Raw genomic sequence first — 18473 nt, forward strand, 5'->3', positions numbered from 1 at the left:
GAACCAACTGAATGAGAATGAGCGCAGCTGCCTGCTTACCTTAATCACACTCCCGATGTGGTTCTGCTGGATTAAGAGCTCCGTTAGTTCTGCAGTGTTTACAGGTGCCTTTAGGAAAAGCTAAGAGGAAAACAATAATTTTAAATTAAAGTCAGAGTGCGGTATCTAAAAATACTCCTAATTTCCATATTCAAATAAAAACCATGAAATTTCAAATGATGTGACCAGGAAGGTGACTAGGACACTAAAGGCTCTAACTCAGTGGTTCTCAACCTTCCTAACGCCGCGACCCTTTAATACAGCTCCTCATGTGGTGGTGACCCCCAACCATAACATTATTCTCGTTGCTACTTCATAACTGTAATTGTGCTACTGTTATGAATCGTAATGTAAATATCTGTTTTCCGATGGTCTTAGGCTCTACAGCAGAGGTTCTCAACCTGTGGGTCGCGACACAGATATTTACATGACGATTTATAACAGTAGCAAAATTACAGTTATGAAGTAGCAACGAAAATAATTTTATGGTTGGGGGTCACCACCACATGAGGAGCTGTATTAAAGGGTCGCGGCGTTAGGAAGGTTGAGAACCACTGCTCTAACGGGAACTGAAGCCGTCTCCATGGGGCAAAGAAAAATGTAGACGCAGCAGATGCTGCCGGGATGTGACTTCCAGGTAAGAATTCCTCCTGAGAAAGCTGGGATGTGACTGAGGAAAAGACAGAACAGTGGCTCAGGTAATTAGCAGCTGAGAGTGTGGCAGGAGGAAGAAAAGTCAAAGAAGTCCATGGAGGAAGGGGCTGGGCCGGGGCCGGGGCCGGGGCCGGGGAGGGAGGACGGGAAGGGAATGCTAAAGCAGAGAGGAGCATGCTGACAGCGCTGCTGGCGGGCCGGGATTTCCTTAGCAGAGCAAGTGCATGCGTAACGAGTACAAAGCAGTACCTGCTGCAGCAATCTCTTAATTCCGTCATAATCCTTGTCTGAGATGGAATAAGCTTCAAATTCCACATTCACTTCCTGTAAATAACACACAAACAAGATCACCACACAGAACTCTCTAGTGCAGTGATGGGCAACCTTTTGAGCTTGGTGTGTCAAACTTCGCCAAAAAACTGAGCATAACTCGGGTAGTGTGTCACTTTGAGGAAAAAACATTATTTCACGATATTTATAGTTTAAATAACATAAATGTGTAATTGTTATATATAATTGTATTTAATAAACCAAAAACTAAATATTTAGTGCCGACACACGTGTCAGAGGTTCGCCATCACTGCTCTAGTGCCTCCATTCTTTCCGGCTCTAACTCGAGCTACAGAACATGCCAGAAAAAGGACAACTAAAGGTTGCGTAAAGAACTGTAACTGACTAGCCTACAAAGCAGGCAAACGTTATCAACACTGCATCCGCACAAATCACAAAGCCCCTCAGGCCACCCCCTCCCTGGACACAAAAGCCGGGGAAGAACAAGCCACCGGCCAGATTTCCTTTGAGAGAGCAGCTCTGGTGAGCCGCAGCCACTCAGGATCGCTCCCCTGCCTGCCACGGGGGGAGCACCGCACAGGGTCACTCCCAAGGCCCTGCACCGCCTGCACCCGGGTCCCAACCACGTGCCGGAGGCCATGCTGCATTCACCTGGCAGATAGGTACCGCCTGGTATCACCACGTGCCACGCACTGTGCCCGGCACCCAGATGACAAGGTGAGGACGTGAAGGAGCTGCCTTCAGAAAGCCCGCGGTGTGGGTGGGAATACAGACGGTGTGGAGGGTGTGGGTGGGAATGCAGACGTTAAGGAAATATTCACGTAAACCTACAGCTGCACCTACACGGCTTTCAGACCCGGGCGCACGGTGTCACAGCAGCTTGGAAACAGGAGGTCGGGTCAGGAAAGGCTTCCCTTCGAGAAGCGCCATCTGAGCTGGGAACGGAGGACAGGAGAGTCCCTGGGGCAGGAGTACAGGGACTAAGTGTGCAGCTGGGTCCCTGACCTACATTTGCAGAACCACCACGACACAGTCTAGGAGGTGACGCCACTGAAATATCCCATAAATAAATGGAAGGATTACTTCACACCACAAACAAAACCTGCGATGTTTCCAAATGCCACACAACACCGGCCCTGGAGGACCCTGGTAAGGGACGCACTGACCACGGGGCTCTGGTGAGAGGTGACTTGCACGCACTTCCGGTTGTGCAGGTCCAGGAATGTGGGTCTTAGCTGACGGAGACCACAGAGGAAAAGCAAACTTAGCCGAAACCGGTTTGGCTCAGTGGATAGAGCGTCGGTCTGTGGACTGAAAGGTCCCAGGTTCGATTCCGGTCAAGGGCATGTACATTGGCTGCGGGCACATCCCTGGTAGGGGGTGTGCAGGAGGCAGCTGGTCGATGATTCTCTCTCATCGATGTTTCTAACTCTCTATCCCTCTCCCTTCCTCTCTGAAAAAAATCAATAAAATATATTAAAAAAAAAAAAAAAGAAAAGCAAACTTACTCCCGTTTCCGTCCTGACATGCATGGATTTAAGCCGCCGGGGCTGCTAGCTGGCCAGCGCTGGATCCCAAGGTCCTTGTACAGCCTGGGACCCCAGCTCTGAAGGCAGCTCGGCCAGATTGGGTGATCAGCAAACTAAACCAAACAACGAACTGTCACGACTCAGGTCTGAAAGTATTCCTTTAAAATATTAAATAAACCCCCGTCCGGCCTTTGTGGTTGAGCATCAACCTAGGAACCAGACCACGGTTCGATTCCCGCCAGGGCACAGCCCGGGATGCGGGCTCCGTCCCCAGGAGGGGGCGCGCAGGAGGCAGCCCGTCCGTGGTTCTCTCTCATCATGGACGTTTCTCTCTCCCTCTACCTTCCTCTCTGGAACCTATGATATATACATTTTTTTAAATTAAGTCCCTGAAGGCAAGTGCTGGGTCGGGTTTTCCTTTGGGGAGAAGGGGCAGGCCCGGCCGGGGTGTAACTTTTGAAAGTAATTCTGCGGCTGCGGAGTGGAGACCGAAGTGGAGCCGGAGTGAGCCCGTTACCGCCTGCGGGCCCCGCGGGCAGACCCTGGGGCAGGGAAGTCGCTGCTCCGAGCGCCTCGCACGTTCCCCGGCCGCGGCGGCCAGAAAGCACGCTCCCAGCTGGGAGCCAAGCGGGGGGCGCGGGCGCTGCTCACCTCGCCCACGGCCTCGTCGTCTTCATCCTCTTCCTCGTCGCTGTCTTCGTCGCTGTCCTCGTCGTCGTCGTCGCCCTGGTCCTCCATCTCCTCGTTCTCTTCTTCCTCGTGGCACGGCACCGGGGCGCCAGGCGTCTGCGGGGTCCCACCGCCCACGGCGCGCCGCTTCGGCCTGGACGCCATGCTGCCGCGCTCACTGCGCCTGCGCAACTGCCGCCCGCCCGCCCTTCCGGACCCACCCACCCCTCCAGGCCGAGGGGGTGAGAGACCGCGTAGAACCTCGGCGCTGAGTCGGCGACAACCCCAGCGTCCCTGCTGGATTTTAAGGCCATGGTCCCTAAGGGTCAAGTCCGGTTCTGGGTCCTATCTTGCCCTTTTCATCCTCCCTCCACCTTCATCCCCCCCCCTCGTAAGACCTACCCCCCCTTGGCTTAATGGTTCCGCCCAACTCTGCGGCTGCGCCCCGGGGCTGGTGTTGTTGCGCATGCGCGAGCTCCAGCTGTGCGCGCAGTAGGGCAGGAGGTGGTGGTGGTACCCCGGCCTGGCGCGGGCCGTCGCCATGGCAGCGCAGGCCACGTGGTGAGGGGCCCACCCCCCGCTGGTCGCTCTGGCTTCTCACAGCCTCAGATTGGGATCGCGAGACCCCGCCCGCCTGGGCGACTTCCTAGAGCCGAGCGCCGGGCTGGGCAGGGCCCCAGCTCCCAGACCTTTCGGGCCTCACCAGCCCGGCGAGGTAGGTGTCGCCGCCCAGCCTACCGATGAAGACACGGCGGCCTCCGGACCTGCGGGGCCCACCCTCCTGCGGCGCCAGCGAGTGCAGGACTAGTCGGGAGCGGAACCGAGGCCGCCATAGGCCTGGGTGTGGGCGTGGCCCGGGGTAGTGACGGACTCCAAATGGAAGGTCACCGGGTCGTGCAGGTGCCCCCACGCCAGGCTCAGGCCCGACCCTGCGGGCGTCCCCCCAGCACAGGGGTGGCTCGGCCTTGTCCGACACTGAATGCCTGCCCCCAGCGGACCTTCCTTAAGCCCATGTCTTGACCTGAGAGTTTCTTGAAAAGCAGGGATGGACCGTCAATGCCTCAGGGCCAGCAGGGAAATCTGAGAACAGAGTGGCGGCACTGTGGCCAGCCAGGGTGTACCTGACGCTGCAGCCGAGTGTTAGGGGCCCGGTGCTGTCAGATTTCTACATTTCAAGAGAACCTGGAATTCTGGATTTTTCTTTTTATGATAGGGTCGCCTGATTGCAGAGCCTATGTTTTGTGTTTGTGTTATTTTGGTGGTGTATTTTTAATTGATTTCAGAGAGGAATAGAAACATCATTGATGAGAAAGAATCATTGATCGGTGCCTCCTGCAACCTGAGCATGTGCCTTGACCGGGAATTGAACTATGACCTTGACTCTCAACCACTGAGCCAAACCTGCCTGGTGAATTCTGGATTTTTACAAGAAACATCTTGAGTTTTACAACCTCAAAATATTTAAATAAAAGTCATCGACCAGCTCGGTCTATCCCACGAGGCTAGCAGTTCGCAGCCCATTGTAAAGACTGTTCTTTAGAAAGAAGGTCATTCGTTAGAGATGACATCCGTGTTTTGTTTTTTTTTCTTTGTAAAATGAGCAGAGTGTGCTGGATGCATGTGATTCTAAATATGTACTGAGCGGCCCTAGTAGTGAGGAGGCCGCTGCTGGAGAGGCCTAAGCAGAACAGGGATGATAACCTCTGCTCAGTAATTCTTCCGCAACAGGAATTGGAATCGAGAGACCTCCAGAGTCTCCATGATTGTGTCTGTCAGATCTCAACTCGGGTCACCTCCTTCACGCCTCCTCGCTGCTATTGATGTTCACATCTCAACTCAGGTCATCACCTTCTCAGGGAGGTCCCCCTGAGAGGTAACCAGCTGGCAGCATCCCAGTCCCTTCCGCCACGGCACCTCCTACCACTTAATGGTGCCACCACCCCCAAAACATAATGCACACCTCCCTGAGGGGGAGTCCAGTTATCACTGTTCCAGAGGGCTTTGGTGAGCGATCGGCTCCTGGTATTTGAGGGCGTCTCTAGTGTGTCCTTTGAAGTCATGGGACCTGTATTTTAGGGCCTAGAACGATGATGGGGACATGGTAGGGCTGCGTAGAGATCTGTGGCCACAGGAACGCCTGCTCCCAACAGCAGTCAGCCTCGACTTTTGAATCCCGCAGTAGTTGCTGGCTTTGTGCCCCGGAAAGATGTATGCTTTAGCAGAGAATGCCACTCAGTGACACCCCAGATTCCTGGCACCCCAGGTTGGAAGGTGTATCAGTCACATTTCAACCAGAGAAACGGGGCCAGCCGGGGGATATGTATTTAGAGGCTGAGTGCAACTGTGGGGCCAGTCAGATCCAAAGCGGAGGGCACGGCAGAAGCCGGTGCACAGGAGGCATTCCCACTGCCCGAGGCAGCCCACCAGATGGTCTAGGGCCGTGGTCGGCAAACCGCGGCTCGCGAGCCACATGTGGCTCTTTGGCCCCTTGAGTGTGGCTCTTCCACAAAATACCACGGCCTGGACGAGTCTATGTTGAAGAAGTGGCGTTAGAAGAAGTTTTAAGTTTAAAAAATTGGGCTCTCAAAAGAAATTTCAATCGTCGTACTGTTGATATTTGGCTCTGTTGACTAGTGAGTTTGCCGACCACTGGGCTAGGATGGCCTGTCTTACTAAAGGTCAGCTGACGTTGGACCTCCTCCTAGCTCCAAAACCTTCCCGGCAGCACTTGGGTTCGCATATGGGCATGCAGGGGACCCGCCCAGCCGGCTGACACAGGGACTGGCTCAGAAAGCAACTGCTCATTCCTGCAGAGATTCACTTGGAGGAACTCTAGGCGATGGTGAAGCGACCCTGCCCACTGTGCCGAGCCCACTGCAGCCAAGAGCCGGTCGGCAGCAGCGATGAGAACTGAATTTATGCTCATTGGCTCACTCAGTTGCTTAGACACAAATTCGTTTTGAGCTGTGGGCCATTTCTCTCTCAATCATAAAAAGGGCCTGGCCGGCCTGGCTCAGGAGTTAAGCACTGACCTAGGAACCAGGAGGGCACAGTTTGATTCCCGGTCGGGGCACATGCCCGGGTTGCGAGCTTGATTCCCAGTGTGGGGCATGCAGGAGGCAGCGATCAATTATTCTCTCTCATAATAGAGGTTTCTATCTCTCCCTCCCTTCCTCTCTGAAATCAATAAAAACATTTTAAATAATAATAATAAAGGAATACCAGGATGAGTATCTTTATGTTAATCTTGGCACACGTTTGTGAATACTGCCTTAGTAGTTATTCTTAGACGTGAAATTACAGAGGATTGGAAGTACAAAAGGCTTAAATATGTATCGACAAATTGTGTTCTAGGTTGTTAGAAATTTTTGAAAGATTATTTCATGATACTGACAACACTTAAAAAACATCATTTAAGAAGTAGAAAAGTCGCTCGGTCAGTGTGGCTCAGTGGTTGAGCATTAACCTATGAGCCAGGAGGTCATGGTTCGATTCCCAGTCAGGGCACATGCATGCCCAGGTTGCAGGCTCCATCCCCAGTAGGGGCAGTGTATGAGGAAGCCAATCAATGATTCTCTCTTACTGATGTTTCTCTTTCTCTCTTCCTCTCCCTTCCTCTCTGAAATCAATAAAAATATGTTTAAAAAAGTAGAAAGTCAATAAAATTATTTCCTAAGGAGCTTACAAGCAAACCACGTAGTATATCTTGAACTGGAATACTTACTTCCTTCCAAAGGGAGACACCCACTTCCCTACTTGTTCATACAACCCAGAATTGGCACCACTTCTCCCCGAGCCTTACGTGTTTGGCTGGGACGCTGGCTCTCCCTCTGGGCTTTCACCTGCCTTCCACGCGCTATCAAGTGCCAGCAGCTGTCCCTCGGCCTTATCAGTGACAGGGTCTCCGGAGGAACCAGCCCGTTCACGCTGAGTCAGTGCGCAGGGGCCAGGCCACGTCAGCCAGCAGTTGGTTACCTTCCCCCGCCACCACACCCCATCCACCCATGGGGTCCAGGAGGAGTCTCTGAGGTCTGATTAAGGCCCGTGTCCCGCTCTGTCACAGCGCCCTGCACGGCCCGCCAGGCAATGATGAAGGTTCTTTTGCTGAAGGACGCTAAGGATGACGGTGGCCAGGATCCCTACATCAGGGTAAGTGCCCGAGCGCTGGGCCCAGGAACAGCGCTCACGGGAAGCCGGGCCTAGAACTGCCGAGTGGCACAGAGCACTGCACTGTGCCCCAGCGCCCCCCCCCCCCCCCTTCCTCCCAGCAGCCTGGCCAACCCGAGCCGGTTCTTTTGTTCGCAGGAGTTAGGATTGCACGGACTCGAAGCCACTTTGATCCCTGTTTTGTCATTTGAGTTCCTGTCTCTTCCCACTTTCTCGGAGAAGGTAAGGTTTGCGGTGTCTGAGCACCGTGATTTCTAAGTGTGACACGTTTGTTTCTGTAGAATCCGTGCCAGCCCACGTCCCGGACCTCCCTCCTTCCCCTCACTTTACTGCCCAGCTTCTACACTGGGCGGCACCCCACCGGTTCCGGATCCGGCCCCAGGATCGGCTGTGGGTCACCTGAGCCTCCACCAGCTCCCCGCCCTGACCTGGAGGCGGCCTGGAGAGCAGGTCATGGGGAGGGCGCTGCTCGCAGTTCAGACCTGTCCTCTGACCCCCGACCCCTGACCTCTGCAAAGCGGCGTGTAGGTGTTACTTTCCCTGTTAGTGACGGAGGCCCAGGTCCGGCAGCTTGGCCGAGGCCTCTGGCACATGAGAGGCAGGGTTGAGGCTCAAGACCAGGACGTGTGCCCTCAGCCTCGGCTCTGCCGCCTGGGGTAGCAGGGCCCCACACTGCCCAGGCCAGTGGAGCCAGATGTTTCAGGGTAAAGGCGCAGGGCCCCGCGGCCCCGCCCACGGGCTCCACACCCCTTAGCACAGGCCCACCCTCCGGTTCTTCGCACCACACCCCTCCCCGCCCCACCCCCCTCCCGTCACTCTCGGGAAAGCCTTCCTGTTTCCTCGTTCAGTTAGAGCTGAACATCCGACGTTCGCGGACCTCAGCAGATAGCGAGGGGCCCTGCCACGTCCCGTGCCCTGGGCTTGCGTGCGAGGCCCCCGTTGGCTTGCTTTTCCACAACCAGCTTTCAAAGGGGACCAGAGACTTCCTCACGTGAGATCATTTCTAGGACCTCAGGGTCAGAAAAACCCTCACGTTTCTTCAGCAGCCTCTCTCCATCACCACCGGCCAGCCTGCCCGGGAGGGAGAGGGTGCCGGATATACAGGAGCACACGTCTCAGCCACTCCCTCAGCCCGCTCCTTAGCCTCTCGCCTCTGAGTTTAATCCGAGGGTGAGCACAGCCCATCTCCCAGCACTTGCACAGACTCAGCGGAGGGGTGCACACAGCAGCCCGGGCCTGCTCCGAGGAAGGGGTCAGTAGGGTTTGTCACCCTTGTCTGAAAATCAGGGCTTCAGCCTGGACACCAGCCCAGTAGACAGTCCAGTTTTATTACAGACACAGGTCAAGTCTGCCCTCCGGCCTCCACCCCCTGCCAGGGGGAGTCCCAGTGCCCCTCTGGTCCAGTTACACCCAAACCTACATAGCACCTGCTGTCTCCCCTCCACTCTGAGCCGCTTGAGGGAGATGCTACGAATAATGAATTCGCCTAGAATAGGGCCAGGCACACACCCAGCTCTCAGTAAGTGCTGAGTGGGTGGGTGGCTGGGTGGCTGGATGGATGGACAGAACGAATTCGTTTGCCCACCACTCGCGTGAGCATTTGGAATTCTGGGTAATGTGGCGCTCGTCACAAAGTGCCTTTGGGTTTGGAATGCAGCTGTCGCGTCCGGAAGGCTACGGAGGGCTCATCCTCACCAGCCCCAGGGCAGTGGAAGCGATGGAGCTGAGCCTGGAGCGGCACGGGAAGAGCGAAGGTGAGGGCGGGGCCGGGGCTACCTGGGCCGTCGTCACAGATTCCTCCCGTCGGCGATACTAGATTCCAGAAACCAGGTTTGGAAACTGCAGTGCCTCTTAGCTCCAAGGTGTTTAGGTACCAGTTTTCCATGTTTGTGTGGCCTTTGGAGGGAGCAGAAATGGCCTTCTGGAAGCGTTTCTCGCTGTCCCACGCAGGACACATCAACCCCTGAGCCTTCAGACCGAACCACCAGCTGGGTCTATCCGACGGAACACCTTCCCGCTAACACTGATGGAGCGCCTACTGTACACCAGGCTCCGTCACTTCGCAGTCATTATCCCCTCTAACCCGGGGCACTCACCCTGTGGTCCTGGTTTACAGATGAGAAGACTGAGGCTTGGCAAGAGTGGGCACTAGTCCAAGGCCATGGAGCCAGCCAGCCAGGCCCGGCCAGCTCGCTCTAGTGCTGAGTGGAGGCAGCAGGGTGGTGCTGACCCACAGGGCTTGCAGTGAGCTGGGCCTGGGTTCAGGGGGTCACTCTGACCTTGGAGAGGCCCTTGACCTCGCTGAGCCTGTTTGCTTGTGAAGTGGCCCAAGGACACCTGCATCATTGGCTCATCACCTGCACCAGAGCGAGCTAGGACTCGGGCGGTCGGCCCGGTGCCTGCAGATGCGCACAGTGTAAAGGCGGCGCGGGGGGGGGGGGGGGAGTTTGGGGTGCTGCTCTTTAGGTGTGCGTACTGCTGGGTCGCCTCGCTCACAAGGTTTGGGATGAACAGGCGCTGGGGCAGCAGTCCTCATGGCCTCCGGTCTTTGCCACACACGTGTAACTTCGTGTTTTCCAGCCTGGAAAAAGTCTCTGCGAGAAAAATGGAACGCGAAGCCAGTGTACGTGGTTGGAAACGCCACGGCTTCTCTAGGTAAGCAATCGAGGCAAAATTAACACCAAAACCGTGCCGTGATGACGTGATTCATAGTAATACAGGGTGTCCCCAAAACGTATACACATTTCACAGCCGACACCTCCGTTTTGGAAATGAAATGTATTTTAATGAACCCCGCCTTCACAACTATTCGGAGTGTGCCTGGGCGTGTTTTGGGACACCCTGTACGTGTAGTCTTCATCCCTGTTCCTGCACAGCTCCCAGAACTTGAGGTTTCTCGGTGACGAGCATGAGGTGTCGGTCATTCGTAACAAACCTCCTGCCCCTCCACCCGAGTTCACTGTGATGCGCTGACTTCTGAAAGGCCCTGACGCTGGGCAGGTGGTGGCCAGGGGAACCAGCCTGTGGTCAGAGCAGGACCGGGCAGCTCCCGGGCCTCAGCTCAGCTCCCGGGAGAAGCGCGGGGCTGGGCTTGAACCAACCCCCACGACAGTGACTTAGTCAGCCGTGCAGGAGGCCCGGGTGCTCCCACGGGCCGGGCGCGCAGGGAGCAGCGCACACACGTCCTGTGGGTGCCAGCGGTGGGTGCCAGCGGTGGGTGCCAGCGGAGGGTGCCAGCGGTGCTGTGCAGACCTGCGTCCCCGTTGAAGTTCTCAAGGTTCTGGGTGCACTGAGCCCGTCCAGACCCAGCCGGAGGCCGGCACCCAGCACAGGCAGGGCCTGGCTCCTGGAAGTCACGGCGGCCTGTGACTCCTCCTGGGCTCCGCGCGGTCGGTCACGATGGAAGTGAAAGGCTGACGTGTTGACGTTAGCGGCAGCTCGGTGTTCGCCAGGCTGTGCGAGCACCTCCTTTCTCAGAGACCTTCCACATTCCTCCTGACCCCGCCCGGCCAGCCTTCCTCACCGTCCTCACGGGGTGACCGGTGCTCCGCCCGGGATGGGCTGTAGCAACAGGAGGCTCACGAAAGGGGGGGGCACGGCTCTCCCCCTAAATCACCTGCAGGCCTGCCAGCTAGTCGGCACCTCCCTTCCTCCCTCCCGCCACCTCATTCCTGCCACAGGCCACACCTTCCCGGAGGGGCGGCCTGGCTCCCTCCCAGGATAGGGAGGCGCCCCCCCCCCCCCCCACCCAAGACCACCTCCTCTGGAGCTGGCTTCCATCGCCTGTAGCCCTAAGGCAGCCCCACCTGGCTGTTCTCCCCCGCGGACACCCTCAGCGGGGCTCAGAGAAGCTGGAGCTCACCCAGAGCCGCACGCCTAGGCCGCCTGGGCCAGGACCCGGGCCTCCTGCTGGCCGGCCTCGGGGGACTGTGTGTCTGGAGCACACACCTCTGTGTCTGCACATTGAAGACAGCCCGGAGCGGAGGGACCGCCATGTGAGACCGTGTCTGTTTTCCAGTGAATAAGCTGGGCCTGGCGGCCGAAGGGGAAAGCAGTGGGAACGCGGAAAAGCTGGCGGAGTGGATCTGTGCCCGTAAGGAGGAGAGGCTCCCAACGGGGCCTCATTCTGCCCGCGGGGGCGGGCGGTTCCTCGGGGCCTTGTCCGCAGTGTGAGCCACCCCTGGGCCCCGTCTGTGCTGGAGACCCAGCCCGCTCCGCTGCCCCGCACCAGGGACCGGAGACCGCGGACTCAGCACAGCACATTGGGGCTGGGGCTCGGGGCGGGCTGAGGCCGGCGCCCACAGCGCAGGGGTGTGTCCGCAGGGGAGCCGCCGGCACTGCCCCTGCTGTTTCCCTGTGGAGCCCTCAAGGGCGAAGTCCTGCCGCAGATGCTCAAGGACAAAGGTACCGGCGTGCCCTCCTCCTCACCCCTCGGGGCCGCGAGAGCCTTCCGGGTGGCCCTGGTGGCCGTGGTCGGGGCGGCAGAGAGTGCAGGGACAGGGCCCCGCGGGGCGAGGCGCATGCGGTCACAGCGTCACAGGAGGGGGTGGAGGTGACCTGGGCAGGGTTCGCACGAGAGGACACCCAGGATGGTCCGCGAGGGCGGGCGGCCTGCAGCTCCCCCCAGGCTCACTCCCTCCCCCCCGGCCCCGGCTCACTGTCCGGCACCCAGCCGCGCCCGGAGCGCTCCGCGGTGCTGGCAGGTGTCACCGCACACCGCCTCCTGTCACAGCGGGGCTGGGCGAGCGGGCGTCACCGGGTGTGGAGTGTGAACTTCAGGGTGAGGCACAGCGGACGCATCGGGGTGTGAGCCAGGGCAGGGCAGGGCCCTCGGCACCTGGCTCCCGGGCTGTGGACCGGGTAGAACGGAGCCCCTCACAGCTGCCGGGAGCCTCTGTGAGCAGCACGACCCCGGCTCTCCGAAGCGGGCGGCCCGGACCTGTAGTGATAAATTCCCCTCCATCGTCCTCACCGTGCAGCTGTCCACACAGCACGTTCCCGGGGAGATCTCGGGCCTGTGCGTTCGCCTTCCGGGTCAACGTGGGGACCAGCCCTCTCACCGCCTTAGCGTCTGTCTGCTGAGCACGGCCCGGGGCCCTGGCAGGGGCGCGAGGCAATAGGACCCGCAGGGCTTTGGCCTTTGGACAAGGAAATGGCACAGTGTGGCCCCAGGTGCCCCGGAGGGGCCACATGTAAACCGGAGGCCTGACACGTCCGCTTCTCCCCTGGGTTTGGGGTGGAAGGGTGAGCGTTGCTGTCGGTGCTGAAACTCGATTCCTTCCGAGAGGTTTTCCGTCCTGTCCGCCCATTTCTCTGAGCCTGATGCCGAGTGGCCGCCCTGCCTGGGGTCTGTGATTGACGCTTATGCTGGTCACTTCTGGGCCCCCTCCCTCCCTGGAAACCCGGGGGATGCTGAGTCCTGAGTGGAACAGGGGAGGGAGAGACCCCTCAGGGCCTAGTCCATCCATCCACAGTGGGGCCCTGGGGCCCGGGGAGGGCAGTGGCTCCTCCAGGAGCACGTGGCCTGGGGAGGCCAAGCCGGGTGCCCGTGGGCTCCTGACTCACGGCCTCTCCCAGGGCAATAGCTCTGTTCCCGGATTTGGTCGTGTCCAGGGATCCCCATGGAAAGCATCGTCGTCTATCAGAAGGTCCCCCACCCGGGAATCCAAAGGAACCTGCACAGCTACTACTCCGAGCAGGTGGGCGCGTTTCCGGGGGAGCGCGGGCAGGCGGGCGCCGTTTCCGGGGAGCACGGGCAGGCGGGCGCCGATTCCGGGGAGCACGGGCAGGCGGGCACCGTGGTGGAGGCAGTGGTGAGGCGGTGAGGCGTGGCCTCTGTGTGGTTCCCCTCCCGGCCGAGGCCTCTCGGAGGCTTCATCCCCTCTGTGAGCTGGGAATAGACCACCTAGTGGGGTTCACAGGGTTAAAGGAGACAGCACCTGGGCCTGGAAGCCTGAGACAGATGAGCCCTGATGGTGCTCCCAGCACGGCCTTGGGGCTGGGCCCTCATGGTGCTCCCAGCACGGCCTTGGGGCTGGGCCTGACGGTGCTCCCAGCACGGCCTTGGGGCTGGGACTGACGGTGCTCCCAGCACGGCCTTGGGGCTGGGCCCTCACGGTGCTCCCAGCACGGCCTTGGGGCTGGGCCTGATGGTGCTCCCAGCACGGCCTTGGGGCTGGGCCTGACGGTGCTCCCAACACGGCCTTGGGGCTGGGCCCTCATGGTGCTCCCAGCACGGCCTTGGGGCTGGGACTGATGGTGCTCCCAGCACGGCCTTGGGGCTGGGCCTGACGGTGCTCCCAGCACGGCCTTGGGGCTGGGCCCTCATGGTGCTCCCAGCACGGCCTTGGGGCTGGGCCTGACGGTGCTCCCAGCACGGCCTTGGGGCTGGGCCCTCATGGTGCTCCCAGCACGGCCTTGGGGCTGGGCCTGACGGTGCTCCCAGCACGGCCTTGGGGCTGGGCCCTCATGGTGCTCCCAGCACGGCCTTGGGGCTGGGCCCTCATGGTGCTCCCAGCACGGCCTTGGAACTGGGACTGACGGTGCTCCCAGCACGGCCTTGGGGCTGGGCCTGACGGTGCTCCCAGCACGGCCTTGGGGCTGGGCCCTCATGGTGCTCCCAGCACGGCCTTGGGGCTGGGCCTGACGGTGCTCCCAGCACGGCCTTGGGGCTGGGCCTGACGGTGCTCCCAGCACGGCCGTGGAGCTGGGCCCTCATGGTGCTCCCAGCACGGCCTTGGGGCTGGGCCCTCATGGTGCTCCCAGCACGGCCTTGGGGCTGGGCCCTCATGGTGCTCCCAGCACGGCCTTGGGGCTGGGCCTGACGGTGCTCCCAGCACGGCCTTGGGGCTGGGCCCTCATGGTGCTCCCAGCACGGCCTTGGGGCTGGGCCTGACGGTGCTCCCAGCACGGCCTTGGGGCTGGGCCTGACGGTGCTCCCAGCACGGCCTTGGGGCTGGGCCTGATGGTGCTCCCAGCACGGCCTTGGGGCTGGGACTGATGGTGCTCCCAGCACGGCCTTGGGGCTGGGCCCTCATGGTGCTCCCAGCACGGCCTTGGGGCTGGGCCCTCATGGTGCTCCCAGCACGGCCTTAGGGCTGGGCCTGACGGTGCTCCCAGCACGGCCTTGGGGCTGGGCCCTCATGGTGCTCCCAGCACGGCCTTGGGGCTGGGACTGACGGTGCTCCCAGCACGGCCTTAGGGCTGGGCCTGACGGTGCTCCCAGCACGGCCTTGGGGCTGGGGCCTCATGGTGCTCCCAGCACGGCCTTGGGGCTGGGCCCTCATGGTGCTCCCAGCACGGCCTTGGGGCTGGGCCTGACGGTGCTCCCAGCACGGCCTTGGGGCTGGGCCCTCATGGTGCTCCCAGCACGGCCTTGGGGCTGGGCCCGCATGGTGCTCCCAGCACGGCCTTGGGGCTGGGCCCTCATGGTGCTCCCAGCACGGCCTTGGGGCTGGGCCTGACGGTGCTCCCAGCACGGCCTTGGGGCTGGGCCTGACGGTGCTCCCAGCACGGCCTTGGGGCTGTCGGGGAGCGGCTGGGCGTCGGGTGGCCTGGAGCCGGGACTGCTGCAGGCTTCCGCGGGAGAGTGCGGGCGCCGTGCGAGGGGATGGACATTTTCCACGTCCAGGTTCAGCAGACGCCTTGCAGGTTCCGGGGCCGTTAGCTCTCCCCAGCGCAGGAGGCCCGGGCTGCCTGCTGTCTGCCTCGTTTCCGGGAGGGAGGGGGCTGGCAGGTGGCAGGCTCCACTGCTGCCTTGCTTGATGGGTGCCTGTTCTCGGCCCGGCAGACGGCCTGGGCCACAGAGCGACCCGGAGCTGTGCCAGCCTCTCGATGGCACCCGCTCTCTAACGGTCCCTCGTCTCAGCTCGTCTGCATGGAGGAGCCGTGCCAGCACCCATCGGGGGCCCGCCTGCTGGGGGGCTGCCTGCTGCCTGGGGGCCGCCTCGGGGTTTGGGGGTCCTTGGAGTCGAGCTGGGGGACTCTCTCTCGGCACCACGCGAGGCACTCTCTTGTTCTCCCCGCAGGGCGTCCCAGCCAGCATCACGTTCTTCAGCCCCTCTGGCCTGACGCACAGCCTCCAGCACATCCAGCAGCTGTCCGGCAGCGGCTTCCATCAGATCAAGGTGACGCCCTCGGTGCTTTCCGTCTTTCTCGGAGTTAAACTTCGTTTTACCAACCACCCTGCGTTCCCACCGGAAGTGCAAGCACTCCCCACCTGGGACGCCGCGAGGCCCCGTGGAACCCCCTGGGAGGCAGGGCTGGAGGACCCCAGCCCAGCTCCGAGCCCAGCAGCGCCCCTTCCTGGCTGGGCTGCGGGACAGCTCACGCAGCCTCTCTGAGCCCAGTCCTGCACTTGGCTCCGGTGTTAGCGTCCGATCCCCTCTTCCTTCTAAACGTCTAAAGACGAGCTGCTCCGAGGCGCCCCCCTCCCCATGTCTTTCAGTGGGAAGGACGGGCATCCCCTTCCAGGGACTAGCCCGTGGGCTCTGCAGGTCCTCGCACCCAGGGCTGGTCTGGAAGTGGCTGGGCCTGAGGAGGCTGGGTGTGACCCGAGCTAGAGGACAGACGTCAGCACTGCTGGCCTCCAAGTGAGAAAGAGGCCTTTCCCCTTTCAGCGCCCCTGTCCCCGCACACCTGGGGCGGGGGGGGGGGTCCCAGGGTCCCAGGTGGAGGGAGTAACCCCCTTGTTCCAGGGCCCTGGTCCGATTGCCCCACTTCCCAGGGGCCCAGCCACCACCCCCACACTCTGTTCTGAGTTCCCCCGACCCCGCCCAGGGCCTCGAGACTGAGCCAAGGGGTGGTCCCCATGCAGAGGCCTTTGTGCTGCCCAGCAGGATCCGCTGGGCTGGTGGGGAGGCCGTGATGACCCGCAGAGGGGAAGGCATTTGGATGGTCCCATCGGGGAGTACTGTCCCTTATCAGCTCTCACACGCCGAGCGGGTCCTAACGGACAGGATCGCCAGTGAGCCCTGCGCACCTCGTCCCGGGCGCTGCGGGTGCACTGAGCCCCCCTCTCCTCTGCAGTTCGCAGCCATCGGCCCCACCACCGCGCGCGCCCTGGCCGCCCAGGGCCTGCCCGTGAGCTGCACAGCCGAGCGCCCCACGCCACAAGCCCTGGCCGCCGGCATCCGGACGGCCCTCCAGCCTCACAGCTGCTGAGGCGGCCCCTCCCCCCGCCCCGGGCCTTCCCGTGGGCCCAGGACAACAGGGCTGCCTGCCGGGGGGAGGCACCCACCCTCCAGCGCCCGCCTCATGCCCGAGTGGCACCACCTGGCACCAGCGATCCGGAGGGGACCTGGGGCTGGCAGCAGGCCCGCGCACGTCACTTCCCTCCACCGAGGCTACGCGGACCCTCACCCAGCGTGCCGGCTCGCAGGCCTCAGAGCGCCTCCTCCAGCAGCAGGAAGAAACCCAACAACCCCCCCTGGCCACTGTGGGACTGGGCGGGCTGGCTGTGCACTGTGTCCGGGGCCAGTGGTGTTTGGGGAGCACAGATGTGCCCCGTTCTGAAAACAACAAGCCTGGTGGAGTGGTGCAGTGCGCTGTGTGACGTGGTTCTGTTCATCCCCCAGAGAGGACCGACGGTCCGCCCGGGAGCGGGGGGGGGGGGGGGGGGGGGGGGGGAGAGGCGGGGGGGAGGCAAACAGCCTTCCTTCAGGATGGAAGCGCAGCTTGGTCCCCGGGCAGGAGGCCCCCCCCCCCCCCCCCCGCCGTCCCCCCGGCCTCCTGTCCTGGAACCAGCAGCCCTTGGGGCCGGGGTGACTTGAGAGGAGCCTCAGTCCAAGGTGGCACGTGGGAGCTCAACTGCCTGCCCTGGACTTCGTGAACGTGCGAGAACTAGGAGCTCCTGCTTTGTGAAACCACCGTTATTTTGAGATTTTCTGTTATAACCCATCCCAGCCACAGGGCTGGGACCTGGCAGGTTGTGTGACTCGGAGGCCCACGTGGCCAGGGGCCGGGCTCCTTTCTGCCACCGGAGATGCGGTTCTGTGGGTCCGGGGCACGGGGCGGAGGCCGGGAGAAAGGGAAGCCCTCCGTCCCGATGGTCACCGGAGGGCACCGTCCACAACTCCACTTGGTGAGAAGCCCCGTGAGCGCAGCTCTGAGGGTCTCCGCCCAGAACAGCGGCCCTGGTGACCAGATCACACCCCGGAGCTCCCGCACCGCCTGACCCCGCCCCCCAGGATGGGGGACGGAAACAGACTCACAGCCAGAGCCAGTCTCCCGGCCCCTCCTGCCCTGAGCTCCAGTCAGGGAGGTGAGAGCTCCTGCTGCCCGGAGCCGGGCCGCACCGGCAGGTAACGGATGAGCCACGAGCAGCCGCTCTGGTCAGCGAGCAAATGCTCTCGCTCGGGGCGCTGCTCGGTCTGAGGTTCAGGTTTACCTGGTGGGAAGGGTTACCCCACGGCAAAGCTGAGCTTCGGGTCACTGCCTGACCCCGTGAGTGTGGGCCTGTGCGAGGTGCCTGGGGCCCGGGGACAGCACAGCACCCGCCCGCGGGGCCCAACCACCTGGAAAGAACGGTCAGGAGGCAGCTGAGCTCGGCACGGACGTCTGTACTTCACAGGACAGCCCTCGGGGGGCACGGCACGCGGGGGGCCCAGCGCAGGGCAGTCTCTGCAGCGGCGCGCTCGGGGCTCCGTCCGGCGGGGCGGCAGCGCAGTGCAGGGCGGCAGCGTCTCAGCACGGCCTTCCACACCCAGCCGCCTGCCTCCGCGGTGGCTGCTGCTGATCGTCATAGTTTCCTTCAGAGATTCGGTAAAAGGCACAGGTTAGGGTCACTGTAAAGCCCGTTTCTCACACCCCTGACTCTCAGCTCGGGCGGGGGAGACCGCCGGAGCCGTCCTCTGGGTGACCCGAGGCAGAGGCTCTGCACGGGCCGCCCCGCGGTCCTCAGGCCGGCCCGTGTGAGGCCCGGGCAGCGGACAGCGCTGACCCTAGCCGCCCTGGGAACCTCCCTGTGAGCTCACAGCCCAGCCCGAGCGGAAGCGGCCAGGATTCCGTGCTCTCCTGCCTCTGCCTTCTTAAGATGTGTTTTTATTGACGTCAGGGAGGGGGAGGGGGAGAGGGAGGAGTTGACGCTCAACCATGGAGCGGCCCGGCCTCTGCCTTTTTCAACTT

The 18473-nt window shown here is 61.5% G+C and overlaps 2 protein-coding genes across 8 annotated transcripts in view; one reads left to right on the plus strand and one right to left on the minus strand.

Annotated features, from left to right (window-relative positions):
- The window catches only part of BCCIP (BRCA2 and CDKN1A interacting protein), a 9662-nt gene extending 6277 nt beyond the window's left edge, over positions 1 to 3385 (minus strand). For 2 of the 4 annotated variants that reach the window (XM_054729248.1, XM_054729250.1), the window contains exons 1-3: positions 3165 to 3384; positions 943 to 1017; positions 40 to 120 (exon numbers count right to left, since the gene is read on the minus strand). In XM_054729248.1, coding sequence (XP_054585223.1) covers positions 40 to 120; positions 943 to 1017; positions 3165 to 3347 — 339 coding nt within the window. In that variant the 5' untranslated portion in view covers positions 3348 to 3384. Of the gene's footprint in view, positions 1 to 39; positions 121 to 942; positions 1018 to 3164 lie in introns of all 4 variants that reach the window. The other 2 variants (XM_008156138.3, XM_054729249.1) reach the window with 2 other exon arrangements.
- Positions 3386 to 3658: 273 nt separating this feature from the next.
- Positions 3659 to 16607, plus strand: UROS (uroporphyrinogen III synthase). Of its 4 annotated transcripts, none has more exons than XM_008156156.3 (10): positions 3659 to 3897; positions 7246 to 7331; positions 7488 to 7571; positions 9007 to 9103; positions 9930 to 10004; positions 11368 to 11442; positions 11673 to 11753; positions 12963 to 13048; positions 15377 to 15475; positions 16377 to 16607. In XM_008156156.3, the coding sequence occupies exons 2-10, from the start codon at positions 7269 to 7271 to the stop codon at positions 16509 to 16511; spliced, it is 795 nt and encodes a 264-aa protein (XP_008154378.3). In that variant the 5' UTR covers positions 3659 to 3897; positions 7246 to 7268; the 3' UTR covers positions 16512 to 16607. The 4 variants fall into 4 exon arrangements, with proteins under 4 accessions (XP_008154378.3, XP_054585226.1, XP_054585227.1 ...); XM_054729251.1 differs by lacking the exon at positions 3659 to 3897 and adding an exon at positions 4911 to 5055; XM_054729252.1 differs by lacking the exons at positions 3659 to 3897; positions 16377 to 16607 and adding exons at positions 4911 to 5055; positions 15796 to 15889.
- The last annotated feature ends 1866 nt before the right edge of the window (positions 16608 to 18473 follow it).

This window comes from Eptesicus fuscus, chromosome 17 (genome assembly GCF_027574615.1).
Source record: "Eptesicus fuscus isolate TK198812 chromosome 17, DD_ASM_mEF_20220401, whole genome shotgun sequence".
NCBI classification, from domain to species: Eukaryota; Metazoa; Chordata; class Mammalia; order Chiroptera; family Vespertilionidae; genus Eptesicus; species Eptesicus fuscus.

Bases quoted from the DNA above. Each gene is read 5' to 3' on its own strand.
- UROS (XM_008156156.3), top strand. From the start codon at position 7,269: ATGATGAAGGTTCTTTTGCTGAAGGACGCTAAGGATGACGGTGGCCAG. The intron at 7,332-7,487 runs GTAAGTGCCCGA...TTTTGTTCGCAG, and splicing joins GCCAGGATCCCTACATCAGG to GAGTTAGGATTGCACGGACT. The intron at 11,443-11,672 runs GTAAGGAGGAGA...GTGTGTCCGCAG, and splicing joins GGCGGAGTGGATCTGTGCCC to GGGAGCCGCCGGCACTGCCC.